General features: G+C 40.7%; 1 protein-coding gene across 1 annotated transcript; it reads left to right on the plus strand.

The window, feature by feature from the left end:
• The first annotated feature begins 3655 nt into the window (after positions 1-3655).
• SIKE1 (suppressor of IKBKE 1) lies at positions 3656-10511 on the plus strand. The gene is made up of 5 exons (XM_066352657.1): positions 3656-3938; positions 4172-4277; positions 5154-5296; positions 6114-6227; positions 9173-10511. The coding sequence occupies exons 1-5, from the start codon at positions 3780-3782 to the stop codon at positions 9272-9274; spliced, it is 624 nt and encodes a 207-aa protein (XP_066208754.1). The 5' UTR covers positions 3656-3779; the 3' UTR covers positions 9275-10511.
• The last annotated feature ends 4401 nt before the right edge of the window (positions 10512-14912 follow it).

Consider the following 14912-nt stretch of genomic DNA (forward strand, 5'->3'; position numbering starts at 1 on the left):
GCGCTAGAATGGCTCTGGATGCAACAGAGCGACGCCTCAGAGGGGCAGAACATCGCCCCCTGGTGGGCATGCCGGGTGGATCCCGGTCGGGCGCATGCGGGAGTCTGTCTGACTGCCTCCCTGTTTCCAGCTTCGGAAAAAAATGAAGAAAAAAAAAAACCTAGTGGGAGCTCTTGCCCCCACTTACACTTCTAAGACCTTTGTCTTTCAGGAAAATTCATTCATATTTATGTATGTCCTAAAATACCCATCACAGTCCCAGTACAAGTAGATCTCTGTTGGATGCCTTCTACTGGGTGATTCAGCTTCTGTCAAGCACCACTGCTACCTCAGCTAGGTAGCACTCGATCTACCAAGTACCATCTCCCAGGTTTACTGCCCTCTTCTTCAGCTAGGCATCAACATTGATTCCCAAGGCCTCACCCTCTTCCACTTCTAGCACTACAATCAGCCCCTAAGAAGCTGAACCAGGCCCTGGCCGGTTGGTTCAGCAGTAGAGCGTCGGCCTGGTGTGCGGGGGACCTGGGTTCGATTCCCGGCCAGGGCACATAGGAGAAGCGCCCATTTGCTTCTCCACCCCCACCCCCTCCTTCCTCTCTGTCTCTCTCTTCCCCTCCTGCAGCCAAGGCTCGGGATGGAGCAAAGATGGCCCGGGCGCTAGGGATGGCTCCTTGGCCTCTGCCCCAGGCGCTGGAGTGGTTCTGGTCGCGGCAGAGCGACGCCCCAGAGGGGCAGAGCATCGCCCCCTGGTGGGCAGAGTGTCGCCCCTGGTGGGCGTGCCGGGTGGATCCCGGTCGGACGCATGCGGGAGTCTGTCTGACTGTCTCTCCCCGTTTCCAGCTTCAGAAAAATACAAAAAAAAAAAAAGAAGAAGCTGAACCATGCTACAGAAAATTGTAAAATCATGGAAACCATGCCACCACCAAAGTATATACAATTTCTCATTTTAGTCAGACTTCTAACACCTCTCATTTACCTTTAAGCATCAGTGCCTCTCTGTCCATGGTAGGCTGTGAAAATTGACACACATTTTTTCTCTCCCATAAAAAGTGGAATCTATTTCTCCAGACCCCTTGAATGTGGGCTGGCCACATAATTTGCTTTGGCTAATGAGACGTTGTAGCATACATGAATGAGTAAGCAGAAACTTGAAAAAACATGTGCACATTGGGGCGTGGAGTGATCTTGTAATCCCATAGCCATGTGAACAAGACAAGGCTAACTTACTAGAGGATGAGAGACAGATGGCCCAGTCACCCGCATCACTCCAGTAGCCAGCTGGGCTACCACCAGACTGGTGAGTGGATCTATCCAGGACCAGCTAGCCCTCTGCCTACCAACCACTCACAAATCAGAATCAGCTGAGCCTGACCCAGACCAGAAGGACTACCTAACACACTCATGAAGAAATGGTTATTGTTTTAAGCTACTAAATTTTGAGGTCGTTTATTATGCAGCAATAGATAAATAAATGATACACACTCTGATTCACTTCAGTAATTACTTTACTCCAAACTTTTGTGCAATTCCCTGACCACCCCCACTAGCATTCTTAGCACCTGATTTTATCTCCTTTCTCAATAAGAAACACATTCTTAACTCCCCACCCTTCCCTAATACTCACTATAGCATAGTGGTAAAGAATACATAGGGTTTCATAACTAGGATCATCCAGCTTTATGTCTCCCCAACATTTTGATAATATCCAAAATGCCTATTACTTGGGTTCTCTTCTGTGAATTTGAATGAGATTTGATTTTGTTTATTTAAATTTTTCACCAGTCATTGCTTTTGTTTATTTGTTTTTAATTTCCATACACAAAGAATAAATAAATAACAATACCAATGATGTTCTTGTGATTTCATTGTTTAAAAAATCATGTAGGCCCTAGACCATTGGCTCAGTGGTAGAGCGTCAGCCCGGTGTGTGGAGAGTCCCAGGTTCAATTCCCGGTCAGGGCACACAGGAGAAGCATCCATCTGTTCTCACCCCCCCTCTGCCTCTCGCTTCTCTCTCTCTTTTCTCCTTTCCTCCTGCAGCCATGGCTTGATTAGAGTTAGTTGGCTCCGGGCACTGAGGATGGCTTCTTGGCCTCTGCCTCAGATGCTAAAAAATGGCTCCAGGTGGGCAGAGCATCGCCCCCTAGTGGACTTGCCAGGAGGATCCTGGTTGGGGCGCATGCAAGAGTCTGTCTCTCTGTCTCCCCTCCTCTCACAAAACAACAACAACAAAAAACCAAACATGTAAGTATGTATCAGTTTCCTAGAGCTGTCATAGCAAATTACCACTGAGTGGCTTAAGAGAACCGAAATTTATTCTTACAGTTATGGAGATCAGAAATCTGAAATTGAGGCTCTGGGAGAAGCCATCCCATGCCTTTCTCCTAACTCCTGGTAGCTGTAGGCACTCCTTGGCATTCCTTGGCTTGTAGATATACCACTCCAATCTATGCCCTCATCTTTACACAATCTCCTCCTGTGTGGTCTCTGTGTTTCTTCTCCTTTTCTGTCACTTTTAGGGATGCCTGTCAGTACAGAAAATATCAAGGATGTGGAGAAATTGGAACCCTATGCACTGTTGATGAAAATGTAAATAGTGCAGCCATTGTGGAGAATATTATGGTTCCTCAAAATTTTTAAATAGCATTACCGTATGACTCAGCAATTCTACTCCTGGGTATACACCCAAAAGAATTGAAAGCAGGGACTCAAATAGACTTTTGCAGACCTGTGTTCGTAGCAGCATTATTCACAATAACTAGAAGGTGGAAGCAACCCAAGTGTCCGTCTATGGACGAACAGATTAAAAAAATGTGATATATGTAAAAAAATGAAATATTTTCAGCCTTAAAAATAAATTGTGAAACATATGGATGAACCTTGAGAGCATTATGCTAAGTGAAATGAACCAGTCACAAAATGACAAATACAGTTTGTATGACTCCATTTATATGAGGTACCTACAGAGACAAATTTGTAGAGACAGAAAGTAGAACAGTGTTTGCCAGTGGCTGGGAGGAAGGCAATATGGGGAGCTAATGATGAATGGATACTGTTTCAGCTTTGCATAATGATTCTGAAGATGGATGGTGGTGATGGTGCACAACATTGTCTATGCACTTAATACGACTGAACTGCACATTTAATATCGTTAAGGTAGTGTATCTTACCACAATTTTAAAAAATCTAATTACAAAAAAAAAAAAAAAGAATAACAATCCACATCAATCAAAACCAGCAGGAAGTACAGCCACGCCTTTCTTCCCTCTCAGGCCTGCATTTCCTAAACTCTAAGAGTCCCCACCAGACTTGCAACCAAAGGAGCAATGGGCAGCGAGAGCTAACCCCTGAACCTGCCTCCAAGGCCCCCTTTTCTCTGACTTCCCAGTGAGCTAAAGTAGCCCGCCAACGCCCATTTCTTTCCCACATTTCTAGGGAGCCAAAGCAGCCCCACTTAGGCTCCTGTGGCTTAGTCTATCCTAAGCCTTTCCTTGTTTCACCATCCCAGAGATCCTGCAAAACTCCACTTGCCCACTAGGCCGTGGGAACTGGATACCAAGGGCGTGGCAAGGGCAGGCTCGGCTCTGTGCGGGGCGGGGCCGCTGGGAAGACTGGTGAAAGCGGATCATCGCCGGACTTGACAGCCACTACGCAGGCGCGTATGACGGCTGCCCAGATGCCTTTTAAGCACCCGGAAGTGACGTCTGTGACGCTGGGACAGCTTGGGGACGATCTGAGCGACTGGTATAGGGGTGCAGTGCTGTGGCCCTGTGGTCGCTATGAGCTGTACCATCGAGAAGATCCTGACGGACGCTAAGACGCTGCTGGAGAGGCTGCGAGAGCACGATGCGGCCGCCGAGTCGCTGGTGGATCAGTCGGCCGCGCTGCACCGGCGGGTGTCGGCGATGCGGGAGGCGGGGACGGCGCTTCCGGACCAGGTCAGGCAGAGGGTGGGCGTCCGTGTCCTCACGTTCTGGGCCCTTGATGGGTGGAGGGCGAGGTCAAGTGGGACCTGCGGCTGGAATGTATTCCCGATGTCAGGGGGCGGCAGTGAGACCTTTCTGCGGGATCGTGGCTGAGAACGCTGCCCTAGAGCCCTGACTGCTGCCTCGTCAGTTGCATCCGCGGCTGTTCTGTTTACGGCGCGCTTAGTCTGTCTCTGTTTGTCCAGTATCAAGAGGATGCATCCGATATAAAGGACATGTCCAAATACAAACCTCACATTCTGCTGTCCCAAGAGAATACACAGATTAGAGGCTTGCAGCAGGAAAACAGAGGTTAGTCAGGCCTTTTGTATAGTTATAATGATTTTCTCATACCCAGTAATATTTCGAAACTTCTTGCAAAACTGCCCAACTGTTCACTAAAGTGCACGTGCTATATGTATTTCCAAGTCAGTACTTTTAATAACAGAGTTATCCTGTGCTGGTTCAGTAAAATAAAGTTTGTTACATTACCCTTCTCAAGGTTGTCTGACTGATTTTACATTTACTGACAGCTTATCAAAGAGGTGGTTAGTAGAGTTGAATTATTGCATGGCTTATTTAGACATCCCCAGATGGAGGCTTGCTAACAAGAGTCAATATCCTCAAGGCATTGAAATGTAAAGTTTAAATATTCAAATGTACTAAAGTTAAGATTGAAGGTTATTTGATGTTCTTGTGCAAAGTAGAAGAGTTGAATTTTATACCCAGGATATTATTCTTAGGTTTGATTAGTACCATTATTAATAATAGTAGTATGAATGATTATTTGTATATCAATTTATAGAGGGTTCCCGCATGTATCATCCTATTGTATTATTATATTTTCATATTGAGATAGATGAGCCAGATAGTATTACAATACAGATAAGAAGTAGGCGCAGAGAGGTTAAATGATCTGCTTAAGAGTATTAGGCTAAAACTGAACAAAAACCCATGCATTCTGATTCCAAACCACGTGTTTCTACCGAACTATGCTGTCTCTGTCTAGAAAGTTATATTTCTCATTGACCTTAACTGTTATGTTTTGTCAACTTAAACACTGATTTGTATTTACAAATATGGAATCAGAATATCTCATGGAGTGTCATAAAATTCCAACTGTTAAAGACTTTGGTTTTGAGAGCTATCTCTCAGACATCACTGCCAAGTTATTTTATTTTTTGATAGAGCTATGGGTTTCTTTGGAGGAACACCAGGATGCATTGGAACTCATCATGAGCAAATACCGAAAACAGATGTTACAGTTAATGGTTGCTAAAAAAGCAGTGGATGCTGAACCAGTCCTGAAAGCTCACCAGTCTCACTCTGCAGTAAGAAACTTTGATGAATAAATTCTAAATGAACTAAACTGAAATCTTGAAACTGTTTTAGTTTGTGTGCCTGTTTTGAAGAAATGTAGGCTTGTTTTCCTTTCAAGTTTATCACATTCACTGTTGGTTTTGCTGTAGCTTTGTAAAGATGTGAATAGAAAGAAGAGGGTAGGTTATGATTTAACTTGGGAGACCCAGTAATTGTTATGTCCGTAAAGTGCTTCATAGTTGTCTTGTCACATGCATTGTTTCATTGAATCCTGGATTAATAGATTGGTGCCTCACTATTTGCCACAGTGGAATTTATTAAAAGTTTCATCTTAGATTCCATTGAAAACATTTTACTGACTTAACAAGTCTTAGGGAACAGGGATATTTTAAATATGTGAATGGCTTTCATCTGGAAAAGAAAAGTAAACTTTATTTTCTTTTGTCTGGAAGAGAAAACTTGAACATGAAAAGAGAAAGATTTTTAGCTCATAAGTCCAAAGACGGAATAAGGTACCTTGGAATGTGGTAAACTTTTTGCCAATAAAAGTATTCAAGTTTAAGGTAAAAAGCCATTTAGTGATGCTGTCCAACATCCAGTGGGTGGTTAGACCAGAAGCAATCTTTTGAAAACAAATTATTTGTGAATATTGCAAGTTGACTTTATTATGGCTTTACCCCTGAAGACTCAAATTATAGTGAAATGCCAGTGTAAGCTCTGTAGCACAGATTAAATGAACTTTTTAACATTATAACGCACATGGTCTCATGAACTTCATATGTGTAGAAAAGATGACTTTTTCACCTTTTTGTGTTGATATCGTCACAGGAAATTGAGAGTCAGATTGACAGAATCTGTGAAATGGGAGAAGTGATGAGGAAAGCAGTTCAGGTGGATGATGATCAATATTGTAAGATACAAGAAAAACTAGCCCAATTAGAGGTAAGATTATTGCTACTTTAGGTTCACAATATTTCAGGGACTTTCAGAGTCTGGAAGGTATGCCATCAGTATCCTATCACTGCAGTATATTGATGTTTTCTCTGTGCTAATGATTTAAAATTAAAACTCCAAACCCATTTCAGAAAAAGGAAATGCAAATAATGAAAATGGCAACTTTGTACTGGCTAGAAATTGAGATATTATCATATCAAGAGAGCAGTGTGGAAGGGACAGATTACATGTGAATTAAAATCCCTCATTAGCCTGGTCTGTGGTGGCGCAGTGGAGACGGTGTCGACCTGGAATGCTGAGGTCACTGGTTTAAAACCCTGGGCTTACCCGGTCAAGGCACATACAACAAGCAACCAATGAACAACTAAAGTGAAGCAACTATGAGTTGAGATTTCTCATTCCTACCCCTCCTCCTCTCTCTGTAAAATCAATAAATTAAATCTTAAAAAAAAACAGATGGTGCCACACAGCACATAATAGTATTAAAAAATATATATATTATATATATCCCTCATCTAGCCTGACCAGGCGGTGGCACAGTGGATAGAGTGTAGACTGGGACGCAGAGGACCCAATTGCGAAACCCCAAGGTCGCTGGCTTGAGCGAGGGGTCACTCGCTCTGCTATAGCCTCCCAGTCAAGGCACATATGAGAAAGCAATCAATGAACAACTAAGGAGCCACAGCGAGGAATTGATGCTTCTCATCTCTCCCTGTCTATCCCATTCTGTCCCTTTCTCTGTCTTTCTGTCTCACACACACACACACACACACACACACACACACACACACCCCTTCATCTACCATAAAAGGAAGTCAAATAGTTAATGTCTGAAGGAAACAGAAGTACAGGCATATTATTTAAAATTATTGAAGTAAATAATAAAGAGGTAAAAATTATTAAAAGTGTTTTTTTTATTTTATAAGGCTTGAAGCCTTGATTTTTTAAAAGCTATTTTTTATTTATTGATGTTGCAGAGAGGAAAAGAAAGAGAGCGCGAAACAATGGATTTGTTATTCCACTTATTTATGCATTCATTAGTTGATTTGATTCTGTATGTGCCCTGACAAGGAATCAAACTCACAACCTTAGCATATAGGGACAGTGCTCTAACCAACTAAGCTGGGCTCATGTAATATTTTGGAAAAAAATGGATATAATTTACAAAGAAAGGTGTTAGTGCACCCATAAAATTGTTAAGGGAAAACGTAATTGATGATTTGAATGCTGCTTATTATCAGATATTATCATGGGCCCTTTGAAAAATACCAGAGAAAAATAAAGCAAGGGTTTCTGCTCAGAGTCTAATGTAAGGAATAAGACTAGCACAGCAGGTCCTCAGATAACTTCATTTCTTTCAACGTCATTTCATCAATGTTGATGAGATGCTGTAGGAACTTGACTCTTGATTATATTATTAGCTTATGGTAAACATGGTTTCTTTATACATTGTTTTGCTTAAAGTTGCAGTACCTATCGATGATGTTAAGTGAGGACTTACTGTACTTACATGATATGAAATGGTATATAAATGCTAGGAGAGAGATATAAAGTACTGGGGGAAGCAGTTTATATGCTAGAAGATTTAATGACTGTAGGCTCAGACTTTTGTTGAATCCCAAAAATACTGTGGTTTACCAGAATTTTCTGCGAACAATAAGGATGAAGAATGCTAACTGCCCTATCTGGAAACCAAAGGGTCCTGAGTAGGAATTAGGAGTCAGTTCAAATACTAGAAGTTCAAACACTCTCCTTAGTTATGGAAACAGCCCTAAGGAAATGGGAGACAAATTTTACTTAATACTTTAAGTAGAAAAAGATGGCCATCATATCGAAACCTCAGCAATGCCACATCCAAATCATCTGAGCTTGGACAAGTTTTTGGAATTCTGTGAGCCACAGTCTCCTCATCTTAAAGAGAATGTGGATATAGGCAGTGACACCTACCCTACAGATGGTTGAAAGACTATGTAAGACAACCACATGCTCCCTGGTTATGTGGATAATAAGTAGTTTCTTCTCCCCTTTTCCTTCCTTTCTCTAGGAGAGAAGATTGAGTAGAGTGAAATATTAGGAATTTGAAAGATAGTATAGCTTGTGGGAACCATGAAGAGTATGACAAGCAGTGAATACCTCCAGTGGAGAGGAATCCTGGTTTTTTATTTTTATTTTTTTTGTAGTCCTAACTTGTAGCCTATAAAAATTGATCAGTAAATTTGTTCAATGAATAAATAAGTAGCCTGACCAGGCGGTGGCGCAGTGGATAGAGCGTCGGACTGGGATGCAGAGGACCCAGGTTCGAAACCCCGGGGTTGCCAGCTTGAGTGCAGGCTCATCTGGCTTGAGCAAAACGCTCACTAGCATGGACCCACGGTCACTCACTCGAGCGAGGGGTTACTCGGTCTGCTGAAGGCCTGCGGTCATGGCACATATGAGAAAGCAATCAATGAACAACTAAGGTGTCGCAACGAAAAACTGATGATTGATGCTTCTCATCTCTCTCCGTTCCTGTCTGTCTGTCCCTATCTATCCCTCTATCTGACTCTCTCTCTGTCCCTGTAAAAAAAATTAAAAATTAAAAAATTAAAAATAAATAAATAAATAAATAAGTAGTATTTGGGGAAATTCTAAGTTCTTTTGTTTCCTTAAAACTTTAAAAGTTAAAATAATATGCTTGGTGCTCTCTCTCCCTGGAGCATGACTACGCCTTCGCCCCTTAGGTGCGGTTTCTATTTCTCCTAAGCTCCCCTTCTTTTGCTTCTGTAACTCATTTCCTAAAGTGCATTTCTTCTACTTCGGACTTTTTCAATAAATTTTTTCTTATATTACTACTAATATATAATATGCTTTCTGTTTCTGGCCCAAAACAAAGTGTTCTGATGCCGTTTGACAGTCAAAATACCAGAAATAAACATACTCTTTTTTTTTTCCAGCTTGAAAATAAGGAACTTCGAGAATTATTGTCCATCAGCAGTGAGTCGCTTCAGGTCAGAAAGGAAAACTCAACGGACACTGCGTCCGAAGCCATCAAATAACTTCAGCTTCTGAATGATAGCTGGAGATTGTTGACCCCGGAAGGAAGTTACTCTTTCTATTTGAGTGTTGTCCTTTCAGTGTCTTGCCTCCGACTTGATTTAGTGTTGATAAAAGGAAACAGGTGGCAGTTTGAATTGGCAGCCAAAATTGGCTGTCCACAAAACAGATTTTGGGTGTGTTAGTGAAAATACACACTGAATTTCACCATTCTTTCTCTAAGAGACTACTTTTCATTTTCATTTCTGGGACCTCGATTTGTATAAACTGTTTTCAAGTTTATTTTTCTTTTTTCACATCTCTGAAACTTTGAGCATTGTATAAGAGTGCTTTTATTTTATATAAAATTGTAAATTACAATTATGAAAAAATTTTAAAAGAGATTAGCTTTTTAAATCTATTTGGCATAAACCTGGAATATTTTTCACTTGAGAAAAATACAATTCTGCAGAACAAGATTGGTAAATTCTCTGATTTGTAATGCCGTTCACATTCTATGGAGTTTTAAGTCTCTCTGGTGCTAAAAGTTGGCACTTCCTGGCCTTGTGTCTTTACTTTTAATTTGAGAGAGCATACTGCTAGTCTTCAGGAAACATACTTGAAAATAAGTCAACCGGTTTTTTTTTTCAAGTACATAGTAGCATTCTCATTGTACGTTCTAAGAAGGCTGAGAAATGTGTCCTGTGTATGTGGACACACTCATGCACACCTAGTTCAAATGCTAAAAGAAGCTTTTATTTATTCTATTGGATATTAGTAATCAATTTTTCAGTTTTTCCTACTAGGAAATTGTCAACTTGGGTAGTTTACCTAGTGTGAAGAGCATACAATAGGTTTATTCACATCATAGTTCTTAGGTACTACATTCTATTTAATTTATATGTAATTTCTATTTTATGGTTAAGAACTATCATTTATTTGGTTATCTTTCATTACTAGTACCAGTAGTTGGCTTTCTTTTTAGATCCATTTTTCACAAGAAGCAAAGTTTTATCACCTAATGATTTACTACATTCGTAGTGCTGTGTTGAGATTCAAACACTGAGTAGTCAGCAGGCTCATTCATAAACTCATTCCCCCATCTCAGTTTACTCCCATTACTTCATGTTATACTGTCAGTTTAGGTTTGCCTCAAAATAACTGAAATACTGGATGATAATCCTGTCAATATTTCCTAATAACTTTAAGCATCATAGTGCATGGGAGAGGCATAGTATTAAAAAGTTTTTGTTAGTGTTTTGTGTGATGTAAAATTTCTTTTGTACTGCCATAAAAAGTTAATTCCCATGAAAACTAAATCTCTCCAAGATATCCTAAAGCATCTGATCTCAGTAATACTCATGGACTTTGCCTACAGTGGTGGGTTTTAATGACTAGGTATACATTCTTTTAGAACTTACCAAGTTTCTATTCAAAGTCTTGCACAGAATTTGAAAAATGCTTCTATCCCAAGAGTGGGCATTTTTATCTCGCTTCCTGAGAGTAAGGAAACTTTTAGCCCAGCCATTTGCCTTTAAGTATATGCGCTAAGTGACACCATATTTGATACAATTCTAATCGGAGGTAGGTACCCTATACTGTTTGTCAGCTGTCATAGCCAGTTTTCAGTGGCAGTGGTCATCAAATGGCCCATGAAAGTATAACATAGTATCCTGTTACCTGTTTTACGTTCTTTTAAGTTGTTTTTAAAGTTCTTTACATCTCAGTTGTCAGGATAAATCTATATGTAAACTTTTCCCCCTGGCAAATCAAAAGCTTGAAGTAACAGTCTAAATAGCTTTCAGTAGTCTACATGATATAAATTCTGGCTGGTGTTAATGTGTTGTTAAAGAGAAAGAATGTTTTTTCCCTTTGAGTTGAGTGACTGTTAACAGTTCTTTGGCAGTAGACAGAGAGACTTGACTGGTTTGCAAAATCTTAGTACAAACTTATCTTTTATAATAAAAACCTAATTTAGACAGTCTCAGCTAATTTTAGTCAGTAATGAGTCTAATTATTAGGAAGTACAAAGGTTTATTTTTCACATGTATAGCAGCCTGTTAACTAGGCAAGGTTTTCATAAATATTTTGTAATTAGCACAATGGAGTCGTCAGTATAACTCTACAAGTAGTTATTTCTGAAATGGTTTTAGAGATTTCATCATGGAAATTATAAGTCACATGATTACAAGTCAGATTATAAAACAAACTAAATTTAGAAAGATCTAGAAAGATACTTAAATATTACCGATATTTACTTTTATTACCTTGACTTTTTTTTTTTCTTAAGTGAGAAGCAGGGAGGCAGAGAGACAGACTCCTGCATGCACCCGACTGGAATCCACCCGACATGCCCACCAGGGGGTGATGCTCTGCCCACCTGGGGCGTTGCTCTGTTGCAACCGGAGCCATTCTAGCGTCTGAGGCAGAGGCCATGGAGCCATCCTCAGCGCACGAGCCAACTTTGCTCCAATGGAGCCTTGGCTGTGGGAAGGGAAGAGAGATAGAGAGAAAGGACAGGGGGTAGGGTGGAGAAGCAGATGGACGCTTCTCCTGTGTGCCTTGGACAGGAATCAAACCCAGGACTTCCACACGCTGGGCTGGGCTGACATTTTTACCGCTGAGCCAACCAGCCAGGGCTACCTTGACTTCTATCCTTAGGCCTAATTTGATTCAAACATTAAAGGTCTAGTTCAGCGTTTCTCTAAATGTGATTTACTGACCTACAGAAATTGAAAGTTGGAAATGGGATCCAGGGTTATTTTAATAACATTCTAAATAATTTCTATGGACATTTAGGATGCTTTACCTTTTGTCACTCTAAGAATGCTAAAGAGGCAGAACCTGCAGAGTTTTGTTGAAATACAGTTCACTCTACATTTCACATAGCCTCATAGAAATGCATGAGGAATGGAGAGGAGTGAATTTCTGCACGTTACTAATTGTAGGATTCATTTTTATTTCATATTCTAACATCTCTGAAATTGGGATATGTTTTCTACATGTAGGGGTTGTGGTGTGGTTGATTCTAAGCATAAGCTAAGTAGGTTTGCATTCCTGGGAGCATGACTGGACAAAGGCAAGCTCTTGATATTTTGGTCAACAAACTATTTAAGGACCATATGAAGAAGGAATAGAGTTTAGTTGTTTCGTATAAAATTTTTGTTAATACTTGTAAGATCAAGAGAGTGCCAGCAGAAGAACTTGGAGGACATCTATACATTTTCTACTATATAAAAATCACAAATTTAGCAGTTTAAATGCTTATTTTTTATTTATTTTAGAGAGAGGAAGGGAGAAAGAGAGAGAGAGAGATTGGAACATCAATCTGTTCTGTATGTGCCCTGATTGGGAATCGAACCAACAACCTCTTCCAGATGATGCTCTAACCAACTGAGCTATCCAGCCAGAGCAAATTTCGCGGTTTCAAGCTACATCCGTTTATTATTTTGCAGTTCTGTAGATCAGAAGTCCATGCAGGGCTCAACTGGATTCTTTCCTCAGAATCTCACAAGGCTGATTCAAGGTGTTAAATGAGACTGGACCTCAAGCTCAAAGGGTTGACAAAATTCATTTCCTTGCAGGTACAGAACTTGTAGGTCTTCAAGGCTAACAGGAGATCATCTCTCTGACTTCCCTTACCTCCCACCTCCAGACTTCTTTTTAAGAACTCACCTAAGTTAGGCCCAACCAGAATAATCTTACGATTAATCCAACTGAATAGAGATCTTAAATACATTTGCAGTAATACCTTTTGCCATAAAGGAAATCCAAGTGATATCCCCTAATAACCCCAGTCCAGCCCATACTCAAGAAGCATATACACATTTGGTGGGGGTCTTGGTGGCCACCTTAGAATTCTGCCTAGCAGAGTGGCTTTTAGCAGCTTGGAATAAGATCCTGAAGACAACAACGAAGCACTCTTAGGAAATGCTCAGTTACCAGTATTATTGGTGTGTGGAAAATCACCTGCACATCCATGAGCCAAAACGATATCCACCAATATATGCTAAAATTAATGGGCTAAAGTTTAAGCAGAAAAGATATTTGCTTAGTCTCTGCATTAGTTTCCTAGAGTTGCCATAACAACTTACCACAAAGTGGATGACTAAATGACAGACATGTATTCTCTCACAGTTCTGGAGGCTGGAAGTCTGAACACCAGGTGTTGGCAACGTTGGGCCCTTCTGGAGGTTCTGAGAGAGGATGTGTTCCATGCCCCTCTTCTAGTTTCTGGCAATCTTGGTGTTCCCCGATGCCTCGCTACAGTGTCTGCCTCAGTCGTCACGTCGAGTTCTCCCTGTAGGTCTTTGTCTCTAAATCTCCCTCTTCTAAGGATACTAGTTATTTTAACTTGATTACATCTGCAAAGACCCTATTTCCAAATAAGGTTCCATTCTGAAGTTCTGAGTAGACCTGAATTTTGGGAGGACACTATTCAAGTATGGTCCCAAACTATCCACCCCAAAATTATTTAGTAACTATATCCACCCCAAAATTATTAAGTAACTATAAAGGGAAATAATTCTATGAAGAATCCTGGCAGATACCACTGTGCCCAACTGATTAAAGTAATGTGAATACAAAAAGTTTCTATGGCAAGTAACCTCAATGGGTGATCTGATCATAAATTCCTAACTGGGTAATCATGTACCAGACGCATAATTTTAGTAAAAGGCTGATTTTTGCCTTAAGCAAGCCTTGTCCATTGTTTCTGTGCATTTAGGTTAACACACCATTGAAATGTCCCCTTTTAGATTCTTCCTAAAGCATAACCACTCTCAAGAGCACAGTCTTTACAGTAATCCAATCCTAGTCTTGCTTTCTCCCACCTTGAGGTAATCATTTCATCCCCTCAATTTCAAGTCCAGCTGTGGCTGGTTGGCCTGGTGGGCAGAGGTCCTGGGTTCGATTCCCGGCCAGGGCACACAGGAGAAGCACCCATCTGCTTCACCCCTCCCCCTCTCCTTCCTCTCTGTCTCTCCCTTCTCCTCCCGCAGCCAAGGCTCCATTGGAGCAAAGTTGGCCCCGGGCGCTGGGGATGGCTCTATGGCCTCTGCCTCAGGCACTAGAATGGCTCTGGTTGCAACAGAGCAACGCCCTCGAAGAGGCAGAGCATCGCCCCCTGGTGGGCATGCCGGGTGGATCCCGGTTGGGCACATGCAGGAGTCTGTCTGACTGCCTCCCCGTTTCCAACTTCAGAAAAATACAAAAAAAAAAAAAAAAAAAAAAAATTGGGGGCCCAAAATTTGAAAATGTATCACATAAGGTTACTAAACTCAAGTTTTATTCATCATAAAATTCATACACTGTGAGAAATCCCATCTATTAGCTTGTCCTCATCTGTGTCTGATGACGAATCACTGTCTTTAACAATGAGCACAAAAATAAGCGTGAAAAAGAAGTAAAAAAAAAATCTACCCCACATTTTTCCAAAAAATTTGCATCTTATACATGGGTAAATACAGTAATTCTTCCATTAAGTGCAATATTGACATTTTTTAGGGAAATACTATATAAAACTTGCACATAATTATTTAAATTCAAATATTTTATTACACAATTGTTATTTATATATTGCATTTTAACTGGATACTTGTTAATGAATAAAAAACTTCAGATTAGCCCTGGCTGGTTGGCTCAGTGGTAGAGCATTGGCCT

Source organism: Saccopteryx leptura, chromosome 11 (assembly GCF_036850995.1).
Source record: "Saccopteryx leptura isolate mSacLep1 chromosome 11, mSacLep1_pri_phased_curated, whole genome shotgun sequence".
In the NCBI taxonomy this organism is placed as follows: domain Eukaryota; kingdom Metazoa; phylum Chordata; class Mammalia; order Chiroptera; family Emballonuridae; genus Saccopteryx; species Saccopteryx leptura.

Coding starts and splice junctions, on each gene's coding strand:
- SIKE1 (XM_066352657.1), top strand. CDS start 3,780: ATGAGCTGTACCATCGAGAAGATCCTGACGGACGCTAAGACGCTGCTG. Junction 3,939..4,171: donor GGACGGCGCTTCCGGACCAG/GTCAGGCAGAGG, acceptor CTGTTTGTCCAG/TATCAAGAGGATGCATCCGA. Junction 5,297..6,113: donor CTCACCAGTCTCACTCTGCA/GTAAGAAACTTT, acceptor ATATCGTCACAG/GAAATTGAGAGTCAGATTGA.